At 44.6% G+C, this 22,395-nt stretch overlaps 1 protein-coding gene across 8 annotated transcripts; it reads left to right on the plus strand.

Moving 5' to 3' along the window:
• Positions 1-4,412: 4,412 nt before the first annotated feature.
• Positions 4,413-21,120, plus strand: LOC117652252. Of its 8 annotated transcripts, none has more exons than XM_034397014.1 (8): positions 4,413-4,602; positions 5,962-6,051; positions 9,603-9,674; positions 11,474-11,554; positions 12,486-12,836; positions 14,766-14,901; positions 16,287-16,380; positions 20,805-21,120. In XM_034397014.1, exons 3-8 carry the CDS (start codon positions 9,618-9,620, stop codon positions 20,854-20,856), a joined length of 771 nt encoding a protein of 256 aa, XP_034252905.1. In that variant the 5' UTR covers positions 4,413-4,602; positions 5,962-6,051; positions 9,603-9,617; the 3' UTR covers positions 20,857-21,120. The 8 variants fall into 8 exon arrangements, with proteins under 8 accessions (XP_034252905.1, XP_034252907.1, XP_034252903.1 ...); XM_034397016.1 differs by lacking the exon at positions 4,413-4,602 and adding an exon at positions 4,885-5,000; XM_034397011.1 differs by lacking the exon at positions 4,413-4,602 and adding an exon at positions 5,053-5,096.
• The last annotated feature ends 1,275 nt before the right edge of the window (positions 21,121-22,395 follow it).

A 22,395-nucleotide genomic window follows, 5' to 3' on the forward strand; every position in this document is an offset into this window, starting at 1 on the left:
ACTGTGGGTAAGGGTTTGGTCCACTGTTAGCCGCCTGGCGCCAGGTTTCACAAACCTGCCGCTAGGTGGCGCTTGGAGCGCCGTGCCCGTTCACCAACAAGTATTTCCGATTAATGATACTAAAGTAAATAATTTTCGACAACTATATCATTTGTTACCTAAGTAAGTGTCAGCCCTAGCCATTGGCTTCCAGTTTTAAACAAAATATTACACTATAGTCGAGAAAAACGTATTTCCATGTTGCCACTCGCTGGCGACTGCGGTCGGCCATTAGGTTGGGTGCACGCAAGATCTTCTTCATGGCCAAGCGGTCCATCTCGTATTGGAGTAGCTTGGAAAGGACCGCTCTGTCCTTCTAGTTGGAGGTCACCTCTACTGGAGTCCTCACTACGTCATTTTTTGAAACACCATCCCGAGAGAGGTGATGCCATGTTCTCCCGAGTGATGTTCTATGATCCAGTAAATAAGCTCTCCTATGCTTGAATAGGAGTTTCACCACCTCACGTAACGAAAACATCCCACAAGTCGTATGGGATTTTTCCCATACACGGTGTAGGATTTTTCCCACACCCTAATATAGTAGAAACCCAACAACACGTATAGGATTTTTGCCATATCGACATATGGTAAAATTACCATGTCCTGTGTGGGAAAAATCCTATACCGAATAGGTTAAATGCGTCCGATACTTTTATAGGATTTCTACCACAATTTTTTTAGAGTGTAAAATTTCGCAACTTTTGAGACCTAGGCCATTTGGATACCTCATTTGGTTTCCGAGTAATCACCGGAAAACCTACACACTGCGAGAAAGAAACCACAACAAAAGTCCCAACAAAAATTCCAGGCAAATTTTTCATTACGAATTTATTGTACTTTAGAAGTACAACAATCGTCGTACAAAGTACAATGGAACCGGCATGACTAGTGCTGCGGAGTCCAGCCCTCATTTTGGTTTGTACAACTCTTGTACTTTTAGTGTGTTGTTTTTGTTGTGCTACTGTTGTCCTATTCTCATTTCTTTTTGCCGTGCATTTTCGAGCTACATACCCGACGATGTCTACATTCTTTCCCTATATCAAAACGAATTCGTGAAGGGTGCACACCGGTGATAATGCAGAGGTTTCAAAAAGGATCATTCTGACAAAAGTATCAAATGTATGAGATTGGTTCTTCAGTCAAAAAACATACCAAATCAAAGAAATCAATATTGGAGGAAGGGATAGCAGGGAGACTGTTCACTTCATAAATTTTCGACGTTGGTCCACTTCTGCCACGATTGCGCCTCTCCGGTTTGAGTATAAAAAACGGAATTTTAAAAATTTATTATCAGGACACTCGTGGCTACACTCTAAATATGGGGTGCCCAGAAACTGGGCGCCTTTGTCGCCTGCCCCTCTTTTTAGGGTGCCAAATGTCGCCCAGTTTCTGGGCACCTTTGTCGCCCAGTCTCGGGGTGGACTAATCATGCAGTAACCGGCCCTCTCCCATGGTACAGCATGCACAGATGTCTAGTTCCTGGGCGACTAAGGTGCCCAGAGTCTGGGCACCTTTGGCACCTTAGTCGCTGCTGAGCCATGGGTGAAGGCAGCACACTAAATTACTATGTAGGTTTTTCTGCGCGCTAATGCACGAAATTGTACATGCACTTCCTAACGCACGAATTTGTGCGCGACAATGCACGATTTCCTGCATACTTGCGCACGAAATCGTGCATTATCGCGCACAAATTCGTGCGTTACGAAGTGCATGTACAATTTCGTGCATTAGCGCGCAGAAAAACCTACATAGTAATTTAGTGTGAGGTTCCTTAATGGTTTGCCCACCCCGAGACTAGGCGACAAAGGTGCCCAGAAACTGGGCGACATTTGGCACCCTAAAAAGTGGAGCAGGCGACAAAGGCGCCTAGTTTCTGGACACCCTACATTTAGAGTGTACGGTCAGTACCACGGGCATGCAAAAAAAATAAAAAATAATTCTTAAATTGTTTGTGGGAAAGGCGAACAAAGTAAAAGTAGGTATTACTATTTATCTCACGTTCTCATGGCTTTTGCTCACGTTTTCTTTATGCCATGGCCAAATCTGAGGTACCAACAACGGAAGATTCGAGTTCAAGGGGCATTTGGCCGCAAACCGCCTTCACTTATCTCAATCTTAACGCCCGTGAGCGAGGCAACTATAGGTCCAAACAGAGTGTTTTCAGCGGCGTGACAGAAATTCACGCCAAGTTTTGACGTGACTCTCCTGTCATGCCGGGTTTTGGCACGACTTTTCTCATAAAACGCATTGAACGCACCAACCCACATGGTGCATTCACGCCAGATGACGGCGTGATGCACACGTTGTCACGCCAATTTTTGGGCGTGACTTTTTGTCACGCCATAACTCGGCCAAGTGTCCGACCATTCATTTTCAGTGCAGCGGCCACTGTTGTGAACTTCGTCAAGACCCACGCTTGAGACCAATCAGGATTCAGCTTTAGTCAGTTTACGGTAACCGCCACTAGACGGCGCGCTGCTGGTTTCAGAATTTTTTATAACTTTTGTTCTTCACACGGCGATGACTGAAAGGGTCCATTGCGCCATCCCATTGCAATGAACTGGCCCAACTGAGAAGCTTCAGGCTTGTTGAAATGGATTCAGACGCACAGTGGGCTGGAATCGCATTCTAGCCGCTTATAATTAATTTCTCTGCCACTCTTGGTCGTAGAGCCTTCAAATTTGGTGTGAAGCATCTAATAATGGCTCAAAGTAACTCCCTTTCAATATTTTACAATTTAATGAACCTCCGACCGAATCCAAGGAACCCGGGTTCAAATCTTGGTAGGGTTTTAGTCGGTCAAAAATTTTGCTGTCGAAATTAACATTATATCTCATGTTTTAGAGTATGCTGATGCCAAATTTGACATCAAAGTTGACCTCGGACTTTGATTTCAGTCTCTGTGGGCTCAGAAAGGACCATTTTTCCACATTTTTGTTTGTTTTGAGGACTTTGTATTGTTTTGAGGGTTATGTTAATAAAAATACAGTCTGACTCCTCGTTTTGTCCCACTTCTGGGGCCTCCGTTTTGTCGGAGAGTCATTCCCACCACTGTGGCAGCTCTCATAATTACTGGACTTTGAGACGCAAAGACTTTAGGAGTAAAGAAGAAAAGGATGCACAAAACGGATGTATAGTGAGTGGATAAATGTTGACGCCCTTAAAGGGCACATTTTTAATGCCTTTGTTTCCTCAGTGCATTCCCGAAAAGAAAAAGCTTGGCGTAACAACTTAAGACCGCGCGCCACTCGCTATGGGCGCGCAGCAGCAGCGTTGATCGTGCGCTTGTGTGGAAGCACGCTGACGGTGCTAACGAGCACACCCGTGACGTCAGCCCACCACTTTTTGACAAAATACACTGTTTCGGTGAAAAGTAACATTTTTAGAGGCCTTGCATTTGCGTTTGCGCAAGTTTGCGCAGCTTTTCTCGGTTGATCCTTTATCAAGACATGCCTCTCGTCAATGTCTTGTGTACAGACCTGCTTGATTGGGGTTGATTCGGCAGTATATCTCAAACTCTATGGTTTTTTTTACTGATAATTTGCGTAATTTGTGGTTAAAAAGGGCGCCGTTCATCCAATTTTGGTCAGAAAAGAAAAACATTAGTGCCATTTGAAAGGGCAGACCTTAAGCTTCAAGAGGAACCCAGCGGAAGTTTGAAACTAGCACTCCAATCGCCCACAAAGTATAAATATATAACAGCTTATTTTTCGCATCAATTTGGAACTTTTAGCGAATGTTGAACTTTGACGGCATGTAGCGGTCAAAGTATTTGTCGCACGTCAATTCCAAGACCAGACTTGGAATCTACGGAAAATTTCCTATGAAATACATTTGAAATCGGCCAATTTGGACGACTATCAAAAAGTTATTTTTAAGCGGCTAGAATGCGATTCCAGCCCACTGTGAGACGTCAAAGAGGCAGAACAGTTCAAGATCGTGTTTAAGGAATTTTATAGATTGGATCTGCTGATGCGCCGTTTTCTCTCTGAAGCATTTTCCATACAGGTCGACGCATCGCCGCGGGAGCTGCGACTCCATATGCCATACTCCACGGGTGAGTCATCGAAGCCGGCGGTTCGGTGTCGCGTATCCCAAACAATCCTCGGGCTCTGCCGGCTCCTCCCCGCAACCGCCCTTGCGGCGCTGAGCCGCTATCGCCTCGTTGCTGCGGGCTGCGCTGCGAGTCCTCTCATGTTGTCTCTGTCGAAAGACCCGCACGGTGCGCGGTGATGGAGAGAGACGGAATGCTTACCGTAGGGTGCGAAATGTGCCGACGCAGGCGGACTGCCCGCCAGCTCCATGCTCTTCTGTAGACAGATTCCGAGAGTCGTGCTCGTCGCTCCGTCTCTCTCGCACCCACTCGCGACGCCCCAAGAGTGCGAGAGAGACGAGCGACGAAAGCGATTCGCGGAATCGGCCTGCCACCCTCTCCCTCTCCCGTGACGCCGCTGCGGCAGGCGGCAGGCTACTCGAGTCCAGTTGTGGCGTGCCCGTGGCAGAGGAAGGAGCGACTCTACGGACTTGTTGCGAGCGCGTCGATTTAGACCCAGGAGTTGAAAAGTAAGTTTCGAAGTTTCATCCAGCCTCGATTCACGGCGAATCGACCTTTTGTGACGGTGGCTCGTCTTCGTAGAGTGATTGGTAGGGTGGGCACGGTGAACTTCGGGGATGATAGAGACCATCTCGGACCATCTCGCTCGTCAACAACAGTTGTCGAAGGGGTAAGAACCAGTGGAAACGGTCCTCGAGGTTTGTGGCTTGAAGAGTACTTTTGTTGTCTCGGCGGCGAGCGAAAGGGTCTGTGGACTCGAGGGGGTGAACACTTTAAGGTGTGTGTGCAGACTTCTCAATATAGCGATCGTATTACTAGATTTACGACTTAGAACTGATACCAGTCGGCCGCATTCGTTTCCAAAAAGGTGTTGCGCGTTCTGCGGGGCTTTTGATCGGGGTACGAGGTAGGTGTACGCCAGGGGTCTCAGACACGCGGCCCGCGGGCCGCTCAGGCGCTTCTCGGGCCGCAGTGCGGCCCGCAGCGGGCCGCAATGGGAAAGGTAGGCGAGAGACACAAGTCCAGGCCGGGCCGGCGACGGCGGCTGGCTCGTCTCCCTGCTGTCGAATGTGTCGAGCAGCCGGCAGTGAGGCTGTCTCTCTCGCACTCCCACGGTTATATGGGAGGGACAAGGACAGACAGTGTGCTCGCGCGGCCGACGTGAGCCGAGGCAGCAGAGCGCTGGTTCGTCGCCGCCGGGCCGCCGGTTCGAGCCCGGTGTGTCGCCCGCTGGCATCTATCCTTGTCTTTCCCATAGGAGTCAGTGAGAGCAAGAGAGATGGACGATGTGCTCGCTTCGTTTGGACGAAGGCAAGCAAAGCCAGCGCCGGTCAGCGCCGATTTCACACCTCCCCGGCCTACTCGCCTGATCTCCCATCTCTCTCTTTTCTCCCGGTGCGGCCCGCGGTCTTCCGCCAGTTTGAGACCCCTGGTGTACGCCAGACCGTGTCTCTTCGAGAGATACCAGTCGGTCACATTAGGTCTTAAAGGTGTTGCGCGTTCTGCGGGGCTTTTGATCCTACCAAGAACTGCTCGTAATAGAAAGAAAACGAAGGCCTCGCAGCTTTCGAAGGGAATCGTTTTAAATTCAAAGGAAAAATTCTTTGTAGCCTATAAAGAACTTCTTCGCAGCCTGCGAAGGATTTTTCCTTTGTATTGTAATTTTTCTTTCTATTTCGCAGGCTGCTAGACCTTCGTTTTCTTTTCATTACAAACGAGCAGTTCTTCAGGAATTTCTGTGTTGTTTTCTTTTCTCGAAGCTCTTCGTTGTTGACTCGTAGGGTTGTCATCGGAAGAACAGAGAATATTTGATGATGAGGGAATACCCCGAACGTTTTCAGTAGCTTGTGGCACCTTTTTTGTCGCAGGTTGAGCAGAGCGCTCACAGGGAAGTTCGCGACTCATTAGAAGTACGACCAGCCCTTCAACTTACGCTCAACGTTCACCAAGTTGTCCAGGTAAACCTCCAACGTGCGTCACACTCTGTATAGAGGACTTACGCATGTAGCGTGTCGACGCACAGCAAGCATTAGGGGAATGGGGAATTTTGACGAAATCCTAGACCGGAAGTCGAAGAGCACACACTAAATGTCATGGGACTTTTTTAGTCCTACGATTTATGCAATTTTAAGCACATCCGACGCTGATACAATTTTGTTCCCGCCTGGCGATACATTTTGTCCGACGCCTGCTGCAAATTGTACTTTCACCAGACAATTTGCCCCGTCTGGCGGACACAAAATTGCATCACCACCGGTTGTGCTTAAAATTGCATCATTCATGGGACACAAAAAGTCCCATGACATTTAGTGTGTACTCGCGCTGCTCGCTGGGGGCTCCGCCCCCAGACCCCCGCATGTGTGGGGCGCGTGCCGAAGTATTTTCAGCAAGTCCGTGGTGACCAAAGGCAAATTTTCTAAGGAAGTAAATGTACTGCTTCTTTGAAAGGTCTATTTAACAGCTTTTGACCATATAATTAGGCTATACTTTTACTGGCCCAAATAGATAGCTTGTATTGCATTGGCTACTGTGGCAGTCAATGGGTGCATATAAGGTCCGGAAAATATTGAATTCTGCCCCCTTGACCCTAAACATTTCTATGAGTGAGTGAGTGCGTCAGTGAGTCAGTCAGTCGGATTGGGGCTATATAGGTTCTTGATGATGATTGATGATGATGATTTACCCCATTGCCGGTGGCGGGGACCCGACTGCGGCACAGTTTCGGAAATTCTCGACCAGACCTACCGATGGGGCGCATAAAAATTTTTAGTCAGTCGGTCCCCTTTTTAGAAGATTGAGTAGGTTTGCTCGGAAACGGTGAGGAATTTTCAACTTTTGGGATTTCATCCCATTTTCCCATAAAATTTGGAATCGAATGGAAAGAACCTCAAGTCTCTACGACTATTCCTTGACCCCAAACAAAGTGAGTGAGTGAGGGACTCAGTCGGATTTATAGGGGCTATATAGGTTCTTGATTGATGATTTTGAGGACGTTGCCGGTGACGGGGACCCGATTGCGGCATAGTTTCAGAAATGTCTCGACTTGACCTATCGATAGGGCGAATAAAAATTTTCAGTCGGTCGGTCCCCTTTTTTGAAGATTGAGTGGATTTTGTTGAATTTAGGCCTATTTAATCGTTTTGAGGGTGTTGCCGGTGACGGGGACCAGATTGCGGCACAGTTTTGGAAATGTCTCGACCATACCTACCGATAGGGCGAATAAAAATTTTTAGTCGGTCGGTCCCCTTTTTCGAAGATTGAGTGGGTTTGCTCGGAAGCGGTGAGGAATTTGGTCCCCTTTTTTGAAAATAAAGTAGGTTTGCTCGGAAACGGTGAGGAATTTTCAACTTTTGGGATTTTTCCCAATTTTACCATAAAATTTGGAATCGAATGGAAAAAACCGCAAGTCTCTACGACCACTCCTTGACCCCAAACATTTCTATGAGTGAGTCAGTCAGTCGGATTGGGGCTATATAGGTTCTTAATGTCACTTCCGCCGATGGGGAATGGAGCATTCCAGTCGCCGCCAATTGAAGTACATAAGGAAGAACAAAACCGGAAGCCAGGCAGAAAGGGTTTAGGTGGGAAGTCCGGTTTAAGGGAGATTTGTTGGCGAATATTTCCATTTCCAGTGTCATAATGTATTTGAAATCGACGAAAGTGTCTTTGGAGGAGACCACGCTTCGGAGAACCCATTGAAGTCCGCGAGGTGATGTTGCCGGCGCCAGTTCCGGTTTTGTTCTCCCTCTTTGTTCTTCGATCGGCGACTACTACCCATAGCCTACCCGATTAGGTCCACATTTCTATAGGGCATTCTAATCGTCACCGATCGAAGAACCAAAAGGATTAAACCTGAACCGGCGCCGGCAACATCACTTCGCAGACTTCCATGAGTGGAGCAGTTTTTATAGTTTTCTGCGGCGTATTTTCTTCAGAAGCACTACCGTCTGTTTCAAATACTTTTTGGCACAGGAAGTAAAAACATTGGTAGACATTTCTCCTTGAAACCAAGCTCGCTACCTACTCCGTTTCTTCCCCGGCTTCCGGTTTTGTTCTTCGATAACCGACGACGAGTTTACTCTATTTTAGTGTAAAGTTCCCTAGACACTACAGTAGCGCACCCAGTTGATATTCTAAATTTGGCGATCTAGATAGAATTGCCCCCTCCCTCAGAATGGCATCTATAGGCACTCCAGTGACCTACACTTTCAAACGTTTGCACGTATGGTGCAATGCACTGAGATATGCATTGCATTTCACCAGTTGACTTTATTCATGAAGTTTGGATTTTCCGAGGGGGTAAACACTCGTGTAATACCCTGTACACAAAAACAGTGTATTACGCGTAATACACGTAATTGTAATTTTGGGGCCAAATGTGCCAAATTTTGGCATTTGAATGCCAATACACGTGTAATATCCCCGTAATATAGCGTAATACCACGTAATACCGAGTACTCTGTACACGATTTCTTGGAGTGTTTACCCCCTCGGGATTTTCAGTGTAGGACGCCAAATACCAAAAGACTCAGAGGGAAATAGGCTCTGGAAGCAGAGCGCCACTCGAGTGGAGTGGCAAGAAATCTTGCCTGTACAATTGAAGCGACGGTACCACCGGCAGCTACATCCATTGGGGAGACACCATGTTGCTGTACATGTTTCGCGTCTCCCAGCTGGGAATCAGGGAATCTTGTTAAAGTGCTTAAATCGCGTCCCTCACCCCCTTCCCGTTACATTTAGTTTACCCTCAGTCATCGCCACTCGGAAGCTCATTAGTTTGTTCTAGTTTATTCTCTACGAGGAAGTCGGACTGATGAATCTGCTATCAACGATAAGTCTGAAACGATTTATTCGATTGTACTGTCCAACACTTAGTCCTTTCTGTAGTCTTTTCCCGAATGGGACGCAGGTTCAGTAGAATGCGTGGTTAGATATTCGTGCTCTGCTCTCGGTTTTCAGACACGTCGAAGAGTAGGCTTACTTTCCTGCTTCGTAGAACGTTAATGCGAAGACGAAATAGGGTCGGAACCTACCCTCTCTCGGGATCTCATGGCCTGGTCGGGCATATTAATATTTATGCATTTGAAGTAGTTTTTAACGATTATCATTTTGGTTTCGACTTCTGCCTTAGGCCTACTGCCTTGCTTCCCTGTAGGGATACGGCGGACAAGAGCTACTTCTGCCATCGTGACAACTGATGACTTTCTGTCGGAAGTGCCTTGTGTCGCTATCCATTGTGTCACGCAGCCTCAGGCACTTTTCGTCCAACGTCAGATGAAACTATGCGTTATGCTGATCCAGGCCCCCCACCCCGTCGCCAACGTTTCGCGATTCACCTCTACACTCAATTTCACGTTATCCATTGTTCTTTCAACGAGTTATGCTTGTTTCTATGGGTGAAGTGTAACCGCTGCCCCCTCCCCCTTATTACCCCTTGTAGGTTAAGATTCTTGATTGTAGTACTGAACGTATATTGTCTGAGCATCTCTTGTGTTTTATTTTGTTGCAGCGACCCTTTGTTACAATGTCTCTAACCTTAAATCTTCGGGCAGCGCTGAAGTGGGCCGGCAAGAAGGTTCAGGTAAATTCAAACATATCTTTAAGAGTCATTCCATGCCGGTTTCGGCCTGGGCCTGAATGTGACCATTAACTATTCCCTTGCCGCTGTGGTATTCTTTTGCACTGTTGGAGATGGGCGATTCTCTAATGTTTAGGTCCTTGGGTAGCATTCTTTAGGGGCGATCCCCATGCGTAACCAACGAACTCTTGGAAGTTCATCTCTTCGATTTGGATGAAACTTTTTTAGGGGTAGGGGTCTTTATGAAAAGATCCCATGTCAAAGGCTTTTGCGATATCTCATCCTGTTTGGTCAAAATCATGATATTTTCTTTATTTTTCTCCGTGCTTACTGAAAGTTTTTAAGGTTTTTCCTACAATGATTCTTTCCGCGTAAAGAACCATTGTAGGAAAAAGAGCTGGGGAACACGATGGAAATAGTTTCGAGACAATTGGATTGAGTTTTGGTGTTGCTTTTTCCATTTAAAGTAATTTCTATTTCTTTTCGAAAAGTCGCTGTTTTCTTAATAGCTTATTCTGGACGTTTTTCTTGAATTCTCAAAACCAACTTTCTGATTTTGCGTCCAAACTTATGACATGTGGGCACATAAATTTTGCCTTGTCGAGACGAATTCATTGATTTTTGCAAATTCACACCCTATTCAACATGAGAGACACTAGTTAAATTTCTAAATTGTCCAAAATGACTTTTCTACACATGAGCGGACTCGTCTCCGTCTCGACGAGGCAAAATTTATGTGTGCCGTCATAAGCTTGGACGCAAACTCAGATAGTTGGTTCGACAATTCACGAAAAACGGCCAAAATGAGTCATCTTATCTTATCCAGAAACAAAACTTAAGGTAGACTGCGACCAGATCCTTTTAGGGTTTTCTTCCAATATGTGAGATTATCATGTGAGGAAAGTCACATTGAAATCGGAGATCGTAAACGGCGACTTTTCGAAAAGAAAAAGGAGTTACCTGACATGGAGAAAGCGACATCAAAACTTGATGCAATCGCCTCGAAACTGTTTCCATCGTGTTCCACAGTCCTTTATATGTCAAGAACCATTGTCGGCAAAAATCTAAAAACTTTCACCACTTACGTATAAAAATTAATAGATATCATGATTCTGACCAATGTGGAAACTTCGCTATGCCATTACAGCCAAACCGAGTGAGAGATCGCAAAACCCTTTGGCATGAACAGAATCCGTGACCTAATCCCAGATCTCGGTCCACCCTGAGGTGGTGTTACTCAGATTTTCTTTTGAAAAAAGTGAAGTGTGTAATTTGTCCCCTACCACCGTGCACTCTGGAGGGCTTGAAATGGTTGTTCGAAGGCGAAATCACAAGAGGAATCCAAATCTGGCTCCGGATGGATTGTCAAGTTCTACTCCCACTACCCGTAAACGCCTGTTTGAGCTTATTTTTCTGGCACTCTTGAGGCTGTTTCGTGGTCCCAATCGTAAAATGGTAGTTTCTTCAGGGTGCAATCGAAAGGTTTCATTTGTCTCAAGGACTCGCGGGGAAGGCCGCATGGACCGTTATGACAATGACCTGGTTTGCAAGTCCCCACATCGTGGTCAGACAAGAATGTCTCGCCATTTTTGTTGACCACATTTTGGCAAGCCTTCCAGGCCTGACTAAAGCGTGGTAAAACTTCATCTCGTCTTTGGAGTGCTGTAAAGTCTGACTTTTGAATTCGTTGTGATTTGTCTTGGATTTGTGCTTGTGCCGCGGAGCTTGTCAAGTCCTCCATTTTATCATCCCACCTCGATTTTACCCCCTCGATTTTGATTGTATGTACTGAATGTTGCCAGAACTATATGAACCAGCGCGTGGAGGAAGTCTTCGGTTTACCTCTGGAGACATTCTTGAAGGCCGTCGGATACGCCTCATCGGTAAGTCTGTGCTCGGCGATTAATGGCCGACTCTCAACCCGTAGATGATAGCAATGTACACTGGTAAATCAGCCACATAGAACACGGTAAAAAGGAAGTCGTTGACCCAACGAAAAAGTACGTTGGTTCCGTGATAGCCGAAAAAAATTGTTGGAGTAACGAAATTTTTGTTGGTAAGACTAACAATTTTTAGCGCAACAAATAGACCGGTCAAAGGAACAAATTCATGATTTTGTACCTCCTATTAACATTTTACGCGCTTGAAGATCTAAATTGGGGGTTGCGGAGTGCGGCGTGGTTTTTGTTATGCTTCAGGGTGTATGAGAAGCCAAACACAGGAGTCGTGACGTGAGAATGCTGAGTGTGACGTGAGAGTCCTGGATCATGCATTACGAAAATTTTTGTCACAAATTCCCTGTAAAGTAACAAAAAGTGGATAGTCTCGCCTCAAAGTGGCGAGTCTTTCTTGTCTCGCCACGTGTCAAGACTTTCAGGTCTGACTGAAACTTGGCGGAACTAAATGTACCTCCATATTTTGGCGCAAAGTGTTACCATTTAACACACTCTTAATGTTGCACAGTGAAGATTCTCCATATTATGGTGAAAATGTTCCATATTATGGTGGTGCAGCTGACTTCGTAACATACCATTCAGAATTCACTGACCCTTATATAATAGATATTTTGGCGAATTTCGTTGGCATTATGGAGAAAATCTCCACCATAATATGTTGGTGCAGCCTTTCACCGTAAGACATTTACAGTGCAGCCTCAGTTGAACCAAAACCAACCGACGAATCGATTGGACCAACGGATTTTTCTCCGTGTACCTACCGGCACCTACCCCGTCCCTCCCTGCTTCTGGGCTCCTTCTCCCACTTGTTCTTTGACCGGCGAAGACTAAAATTCTGTATTCACAACTTTTTTTTCAGGTGGTGTGCCTTGCCGCTGTTGTGGTGTTGTTGGTCGTGCTTGTCTGCATGGGCGACCAGGAGTCCATAGACGTGGCGGTCCGTTTGGATGGTGACCTCTGCAAGAGCTTCAAGTGTCATGCCCTGACGTTTGCTGCTCCAGTGGTCTCGGTTTTGAATCATGTTGCATTGTACCACGTGTGGATCAGGGTATTCGGGTACTCCATGTACGACTTCTATCATGGCAACCTGAGGCACACGAAGGCACTGGAGGACTTTTCCACGCTTTCCCCTTTCTTCATTATGGTTATGATCTTCGAGTTCTCCTACGGTTTCCTGCTGTCGATCAACGTCCACCTCGGAATGCAACAGGTACGACTTACTAGGGCTTAGCGGGGTCCTTGGGGCTTGTGCTTCAATGTCTTGTGTCGAAAAAGCGCTGAGAATCCATTGCCATGTTTTAATTAGCATTGGGTATTATCTGGACGCATTGCACGTAAGGTGGCATTGCCCGCGTGTTGCGCGTGGAAAAATAACTTAGCTGAACTTGCTAATTTACTGAAGAGAGACTTTGCTCACGAAATTAATATCCTTAGTGCAGACCCCTCGTTGAAAAGGTCTTGGCGAGACCTATCGAAAACCGCAATTAAATTTTTTGGACGGTCGACCCCTCTGCCGAAGAACCTGGTCGGCCAACTGCCGAAGGCGGGCTCGTTGACCCCTCTTCCGACCACTTATTGAAAAGGTCTTGGCGAGATCTATCGAAAACTGCAATAGATTGTTTTCAGTTGGTTGACTCCTCTTTTTAAGCGGTCTTGCTACCGCTTCTAGTTCTGCATCCGACCCCACGCATCCCATCCATCCATCCATTCAGCGCGCTGAGAGGGGACTGCATGGTCGTGTTGGTCGTCGTGTCGTCGTCCTGCACTCTCAGCCTTTTACTGACTATTTCTCATTAGCAGACTCATTTCTGTAAGCAACCATAATACTTAGTATTTTTTGTCAGTATTACTTAGCAATTGTTAATTACTGTACTGATATTACCGTTTCCTTAGTAAATAACAAAGAATTTTTTAAGTATTTAAGAACTAAATACTAAGTATTATGGTTGCTTACAGAAATACGTCTGCTAGTTAGAAATAGTCAGTAAACGGCTGAGAGTGTGCGCCGTCCCGCCTCGCCGCGCCAGTCCCCACTCCTCATAGCCACCCCCTCCCCTCCCTCCTTGCCCCCTCTCTGCCCGGCCTCCCCCTGCCGGTCCACGGCAAGACCGCTTTGCGAAGCTTGCCTCGGCGGAACTTTTTTTAAGGTTCTGATCGGGACAGCTGCCGAAGGCTGGCTCGTAGATCCCCCTTCCGACTTCTAGTTGAAAAGGTCTTGGTGAGACGTATCGAAGACCGCAATCAAATTTTTCAGCCAGTCGACCCCTTTTTTCCTAGGTCCAAAGCACTCTGACAGTGCCTTCCAAATTTGGGACCTCTAGCTCAACTCCCTCCTTGTACATAGACGACGACGACGTACAGAGTGAATTGCATAGACCCTCCCCCTACTTTTTGAAAGAAGGGCGGGCCAAAAACAGCAATTTCCGCCGTAAAGCGTAAATTTAGATCCTCAGCGGTTTTCACTTGTTTTTTTCTTATCCTTCTCATGGCAATATGACCGACCCTTTGCAAAACATGGCCTACGCCGAGTGGATATTAAGGTTACTGTAAAGTGAAAAAAATGTGAAATTTCATTTTTTGATATAATAATTGCATCATGAATATGGTTTCCAGTCCCTTATTTGGAGATGAACTTAAACCCAAAGGGAAGGCACCCAACTCCTATAAGTTTCTGAGTTATTGAAGTTTATGGAACAAATTGGGTCGTTGTCCCAAATTCTCCTTGCGAAGAACCATGAGTTGACGAGACCTGAATTTTTGTTTACAAGTTCTTTATTAATCTCCCTATTTTGTGACAAAGCCGGATTTCCAAATTTCCAAAGTAAAACAAGAACTGTTCTCTAAAAACAAAAAATTGAACCAAAAGTAGTGAATAATTCAAAACATATTTTGGAAAACATTTTGCTTGCTAACTTGTGTACATATTTTCAAATCTGGCTTTTCTTAGTCTGCCACCCATACTTTGGAAGATAGTCTTTTCACCTTACAATAACCTTCATGAGGATACGAAATATGCCCTCGGGTCAAACCTTCCACTTCTAGGCTCGAAGATCTAAGGTGTGCCAAAACCTTTGCATGCCCTTTTTGGGAACAGAGTTTCCACCCGTTGCCTCTACATGTTGATATGTTTATGTTACAGAAATGTTATTCGAAAGTGAAGTCCTTCAGTGATTTCCTGTTCCTGAGGCTTGTGGCGGGTCTCTTACAAGCGGTGAGGCTTCACTCCAGGGCTGTTTCACTGTTGGAGGCGCTTCTGTTGTGGCCGCTTCATGCCTGTACGTATTTCAACTGTGGCAGGAAGGACTCCGACCGATCGGAAGTTGTAGACTGTATATTTATGTAGAACTTTTTACGTGTAACTTGCATGATTTTGTGCAGTTTAGAACCAAACCCTTCTGATCAGTTCAGTACAATCCATACCTTGTGTTGCAAAATTGCTATAGATGGATAGGATTTATGTCAGGACTTATGCATAGGAATTTCCCAATACATTTTCGGTCCGTATAGCGAAAAAACCTTCTCAAATTGGAAAATTCTTAATTTAATCTATCAGAATATCGGTGTTTCCTGTACATGTGTAGGATTTTTGCAAGTACAAGACAACTCAAAGGTAAAATTTCGGTTACTTTCATCATTTAACAGTGCATAACCTCAAATTTGCATAGTATGCCTAAAAATGCATGCGAATGTGGTTGTCGGTCAAAGTTCCCAAACCCCTGTTCCTATTGAACAAGTTTTCCAAAAATATGTGAGCCACATTGGTCTTCCCAATATTTAATTATTCCATGTACCCAATTTTCTCAATGACCCAAATATTTACATGCATTAACGAGGGGGACCGCGCTGGAACTAGCGCTGCAATTGGTATCTATCGGTACGGAGGTAACCGTGCAGGGTGGCACTTTCCCAGTTTGTTTCGAAGTCCGATCCAACGGTTCTCATGTTGTACCGGAGCAGGCTCTTTCAAGACACTGATGGGCTAAAAAGTGGTGCTTCGATTTTGTCCATCGTTGTGATTCTGAGGGCTCCTTCACTTTTCTGCCCATGCGTAGCTTCAGAAGAATCATTTTCGTGCCGCCCTGCTCCTTACACTTGAAACGTAATTGTCTACTCATTGCTCACTGACTTGCTTGGTCCCTCAAAACTGCTGGCAGATGCACTTCTAAGCGTGTACTTGACAAAACATGCATTTGCAAGAGTGCAAATGTTGGTGTCAGAGGCTAAGTATTCATTTGTGAGTTGTTGCGGGAAGTGTGCACCAAGTAGACAGTTGGGTTTGCAGTGCATTGCTGCCTTGGCCCAACAAATCATTTTCGCACACTATTCTCATCAGCAACTGCCTAACAATTCTACTGGTGGGAAGAATGCCCAATGGGAAATGGGAAATATGGGTAGCGGAAAATATGGTTTGGCGGGAAATACTGCAGTGGCAATTGGGCCAAATTTCTCAATTTTATGCTGCTCTTTTTCGTATGCGTCGGCGCTGCCGCGCCGGGCTGTTTCCCCTACCGCATAATAAAATAAATACTCCGAAAAGATTGAAAGTTTTTTAATTTATGTTATTTATGTTTTGTTTTATTTTATGTTAGTTTTTATTTGTTTGTTTTTGCAACGATGAATTGGATTTGAAGTAGTATTAATCGTTTCTTTCTGCTTCCAGTGTTGTACTTCCACGTGTTCTTCTTCTACCCGACGTTCGTGGACACTATCCGTGCGAAGTTCCTCGAGGAAGCCGTGGCAGGTGCTGACAAGACGTAAGTTCACGAGACATTCCACGTCAAACTATCATGGTCCAAAACGCACTTGCTCAGATCCGGCTCCAATTTTTTTCTATCATAGCCTTCCACTCAAGGACCACACACATTATTTTTTTTCTTAAATTCAGAACTTTGGCCGTGGCGATTTTTTGAAATTTCAAATAGAATTTCAAAACTTTTCTTAGATTTTTAAAAATTGTGTCTTAAGGCGCTCAAATAGGTTGAAACGTAATCGTGATTACGACATTGTCGTAGAGAAATGATTTTTTAGTCGTTCAGTTACGACGAAGTAGTTTCAGAACTATTTCTGTCGCTATCAAAATTAGCGACGTTTTTGTCGCTAATTTACGACAAAATTTCTGACAGTGTACCATAGCCATCTTGCACCTTACTTACAATGCATCCCTAAAATGCCCTATATGATAAATCATAGGCCATCCCATGCCAAACCTTTGAACTCTTGGAAATTCATCTCTTCGGTTTGGATGACACTTTTTGTGGGAGTAGGGGTCATTATGAAAAGATCCCATGTCAGAGGGTTTTGCGATATCTCACCCCGTTTGGTCAAAGTCTCGATATTTTCTCTAGTTTTCTACGTACTTACGGAAAGTTTTTAGAGTTTTTCCGACAATTGGCTCTTTGCTTATAAAGAGCTGGTGAACACGATGGAAATAGTTTCGAGTCAATCGTATGAAGTTTTGATGTCGCTTTCTCCATTTATGTTACTTCTTTTCGAAAAACCACTGTTCCGAAATAGCTTGTCTTCGATTTCGATGTGACTTTCCTCACATAATGATACTCTCACATATTGGAAGAAAATCCTGAAAGGATTTGGTCGGCCCACAGTAAATTTTGTTTCTGGATGTGTATCATTCTGTCCGTTTTTCTTGGATTCTTGAACCAATCACTGTCAGAAATTTTGTCGTAAATTAGCGACAAAAACGTCGCTAATTTTGATAGCGACAGAAATCGTTCTGAAACTACTTCGTCGTAACTGAACGACTACAAGGTAGGTTTACGCCAGACCGCGTCTTGTCGTAACAGGCTTCGCGATGTCTCGCTGCCTGTTCCTCCAATCAGCGCCTGGCGTACCTACCTTGGCCTGCGGCGCTAGCCTGCCTTCGGCAGGCAATGCGGTTACTTCTAACTTGATGCATGCTGGGGGGAGACCCCCCTTCATTCTAGATCCCTTGTAACTTTTCAACTTGTTGGGGCTGGGGGGCTCCGCCCCCCAGACCCCCCTTCTTCAAGACAGAAGTGATCTGCCTACAGAAAACTCGATTTTTCGCCGTTTTTCAGGTGTTTTTCGGCTATAAAAACTGAACCAGTTGAGCTAGGATAGTGAAATTTCGCGTGTGCCGAGCCAAGGACATACCCAAAAAGTGTGCAAAATCTCATTGAGATCGGCCGAGCCGTTCAGGAGGAGTAGTGCGGACACACAGACAGACAGACAAACAGACAGACAGGAAAAACTTTTCAACCCCACTGGAGTAACAGGCTTCGCTATCGCTCAGCCAAAAAAATCATTTCTCTACGACAATGTCGTAATCGCGATTACATGTTTTGAAATCTAAAACCCCCGAAAAGTTGATGAAAAGTTGCAATTTTGCTCGCTTATTTACGATTTGTGTCGTTCATTTACGATTCATTACACAAATTTTCGACAAGATTCGTGTACAACTTAAGTCATAACTGCACGACATACTCCATTGATGAATTACGATCGTTCGGAAACTTACGATTAAGTTGTAAATTTACGAATTAATTCGATTCAAAACGGAACGTCTCGCTATAAAAATTAGCGACAAATATGTCGTAAATTATCGACTCAAGTCGTAATTTACGACTTGAGTCGTATCAAAATATGTCGTTTAAAAACGACATAATTGTTCTACAAAATGTCGTAAATTTACGATTATTTTTAACAGTGAACCTTCTGAGTTTGCGTCCAAGCCTATGATATATATGTGAGCACATAAATTTTGTCTTGTCGAGACGAACCGTTGATATATAGGAAAGTCATTCTGGACACTTTTGAAAATTTACCCTAGTATCTCTCATACTGAAATAGGACGTAAATTTTCAAACTTGTCCAAAATCACATTTCGACATATTAGCGGATTCGTTTCGACAAGAGAGTGATTCCATATCTAGGGAAGGGAGCACAAGTCTACTTTTGGTGTCACCGATCTGGACCAAAATTTTACCACATTTCCTTTTGGGTACATGTGGTTAAATTTTGGTCCAGATCGGTGACACTATTAAACAAGGTAGGTTTACGCCAGACCGCGTCTTGTCGTAACAGGCTTCGCGATGTCTCGCTGCCTGTTCCTCCAATCCACGCCTGGCGTACCTACCTTGGCCTGCGGCGCTAGCCTGCCTGCGGCAGGCAATGGCTTGTCCGTTGTCGGTTATTTTTTAACTTGTTGAATGCTGGGGGGCTCCGCCCCCCAGACCCCCCTTTCTCCAAGACAGAAGTGGTCTATCTGCAGAAATCTCTATTTTTCGCCGTTTTTTAGGTGCTTTTCGCCTATAAAAACTGAACCAGTTGAGCTAGGATGGTGAAATTTCGCGTGTGCCGAGCCAAGGACATATCCAAGAAGTGTGCAAAATCTCACCGAGATCGGCCGAGCCGTTCAGGAGGAGTAGTGCGGACACACAGACACACAGACAGACAGACAAAACTTTTCAACCCCACTGGAGTAACAGGCTTCGCTATCGCTCAGCCAAAAAAAACCTTGTGCTCCCTAGATAAAGAACCACTCTCTTGTCGAGACGAATCCGTTTATATATAGAAAAGTGATTTTGGACACTTTTGAAAATTTACAAGATGCCCACAAGTGGAATCGTAATCAAACTGTCTCTGCCCCTGACTCGGCTCTTTGAAACATGATCCTGACAGGCTGAAAACACTCAAAACACAAGTAAGGAAGTAGGAGATACTCATCAGACCACTCTTTCCGTCATGGGATCATTGTTTATCCCGATACACCTAGGCTACAATTGAGTGATTTCACCGCTATAGTCCTTCAGACTGCGAAGTGAAATTTACGCTTTCTTCCACAGCTCCCAAACCAAGTCTCTGCCCAGGCTGAAATTTTGTACAGTTACTAGGACCAAAGAAAGGTACTTTCTCAATTTTTTTCTATTTTTTTTAAAATTTGATTTTGAGATCTACACAGATAAATTCCTACAAAGAACTGCTCTTTGTAATACGAAGAAAACGACGGCTTCGCAGCCTGCGAAGAAAATCGTTTGTAATACGAACGATTTCGTTTGTAATACAAAGGAAAAATTCTTCGTAGCCTACGAAGAACTTCTTCGCAGCCTGCGAGGGATTTTTCCTTTGTATTACAAACGAAATCGTTCGTATTACAAACGATTTCCTTCGCAGGCTGCGAAGCCGCCGTTTTCTTCGTATTACAAAGAGCGGTTCTTTGTAGCGTTTGAAGTGTGTAGAATATAAATTAAGATCGTTTGATTGAAGTTAAGTGGGGTATTGCCAGATACATGAATTTCTTATTTTTAACTTTCATTTTATCGTTTGTACCATGCCCCGGAACAAATTATCCTGAGAGAGTGACTTGAAAATTCTGGAAAACATCGACCTGGTGCTGTGTTAGAAGGTGACTTTTAAATTGATTTTTCTCAAGATTTCACCAACGCATTGAAAAAACCCCGAGGTTTGCCGACACTGAGAATCCAAACGCTAGAGTATAGCGTCAATTGGTGCAATGCAAAAGCATTGCACATGAAGTGCAATGCCTCCTTATTCCCATCATTAGCATAGGGCATTTTCGGGACGCATTGCACGTAAGGTGCAATATGGCTGTGGCATTGGACGTATGGTGAGATACCTCAGCTGCATTGCACTATACGTGCTATACTCAGCGTTTGGAATCTCAGTGGAATGACGGTGATGAGAGCTTTCAGAGTAGTTTAGAGTTGTACTTACAGAAACATGATGATGAACCGTGCCAAGCAGAAAACCAGTGAGCACAATACTCCTTCAATGAGTAACCGAACGGCGACAATAGATTATAGAACGAGTTTTAACTGTGGTAGCAGGCCGGCAGTGGCGGATCCAGAGTCGGCCCAAAAGGGGGGTGGGCGAAGTAGCACTTTTTGCCTACTGACAGGGGCAAAGTGGTGCTATTTGCCTGCCATTCCGGTGGCTATCTAGGGGTCAGGGGAAGGGGGGGGGGGCAATTGTCCTTTTTGCGTCGTAACAGCTCTGTGGGCCACGGTGACTCGCCGGAGACATGGTTCTAGCCTCAGCCGAACCCGGAGAGTTCATGCCTGCCGATGCGCCGTGCTAGAGTGTGTGCACCAAACCTATAACGATTGCGAGTTTACTCGATTGGTTTCGTCTTCCCAGCTTATGCATTGCTTCTTCTTACGAATTTCTGTTATGTTTGCAGGAATTCAAGCGCCTGCGAAAAAACAACATTGGGAACACCGCCTGAACATTGATGCGTCCACTACGATGTCGTTCTGGCAACTGATGTTCCTTCTGCTAGTGCCTGTTAGGTTGAAGCGAGAATACTTACTTTGATTTCAGCTTCGAAGCAATCACTTTAATTCTTATTATTCACCAGTTTACATTATTATAATTACTTAAAACTTGCAAGTACTGGTCAAATGTTTTACTAACCGACCACATCTAATTGACAATCTTAGAACACAAGTGCTGGGTTCGTTTTTAACAAGATAATTAAATGTGTTGAATTTTTTGCATTTACGTCCTTCTTACTCACACCTTATCTATTAACTCATCCCCCTCAAAGGAGTCCTGCGATTGTCTTTCAAAACTGTCGTTTGCAAAGACAGACTGTTTCCTAAATGCCCAGTGGGGAAACAATCACAAAAATTAATAGACCAAAATTCATTGACAATCTTGAATATTTGTCAGATATCTTCATTCATGACGTAAGTTGAATTTCAAAGAAATTCTTCAACATCGGCAACTTCTGCATCGGCAAATTCTGCATACAGTTTAGTTCGCCGTAAAGTAGAAATGTTTGTACACCCGACACTGTGGCAAAAAGGTACGGAAAATTCTGTTAATTTTTTTGCCAGGATTCTCTGTAGCCTTCTTATCAGTATTCTCCGTAGGCTCTTACAGTATTCTCCGTAGGACCGCACAGCCGTCTCCGTAGGACCTGGAAGACTGTATAGTCCTTCGGAGAACACTGTAAGGTCCTCCAGAGATGACTGTACGGTCCTACGGAGAATGCTGTAAGGGCCTGCGGAGAATATTGATAAGGGGGCTACGGAGAATTACCACAAGCTGTTTACAGAATTTTCCGTAGCTTTTTGCCACAGTGGAGTTACTAGGCTCAATGGGGTATTTACACGAATGCTACCTGGACCCGAAGCCAGAGAACAAAAGCAGGAACGAAACCGCTCAAACGCAGACGTGCGGACGAACCCCCTCCACTCTGCGTTGGCGTATGTTTTCGGAAGTGGACTTAAGGGGGCTCATACATGTTAAAAGCACTTAGTAAAAAATTTCTTTTGATGTAGACGGATCAAGATTTTACAATTTCTGTGTTAAAACCCTTTTAGATAATTGAGTAAGCTTCATTTTGGCTTAAAGGAAAGTGACTTTGGACATTTTTTGGAGATTTAGTCGAAACGTTTAAAATTTTGGTTCTCGTAAGATTTTGTTCGCATACTTGCTCAGATCTGTGGGGAAAAAATCAGGGAGACTCATCCCTAGTAGTGTCATAGAATTGACTACAATGGGCTTTATATCTACAATAGTTTTCAAGAAAAAAAATAAAAACAATTTTTTTAACGATTTTTTGAACAAATTTTTTAACAAAAAATTGTTTTTATTTTTTTTTCTTGAAAACTATTGCAGATATAAAGCCCATTGTAGTCAATTCTATGACACTACTAGGGATGAGTCTCCCTGATTTTTTCCCCACAGATCTGAGCAAGTATGCGAACAAAATCTTACGAGAACCAAAATTTTAAACGTTTCGACTAAATCTCCAAAAAATGTCC

Source organism: Thrips palmi, unplaced genomic scaffold, assembly GCF_012932325.1.
Source record: "Thrips palmi isolate BJ-2018 unplaced genomic scaffold, TpBJ-2018v1 HiC_scaffold_7, whole genome shotgun sequence".
NCBI classification, from domain to species: Eukaryota; Metazoa; Arthropoda; class Insecta; order Thysanoptera; family Thripidae; genus Thrips; species Thrips palmi.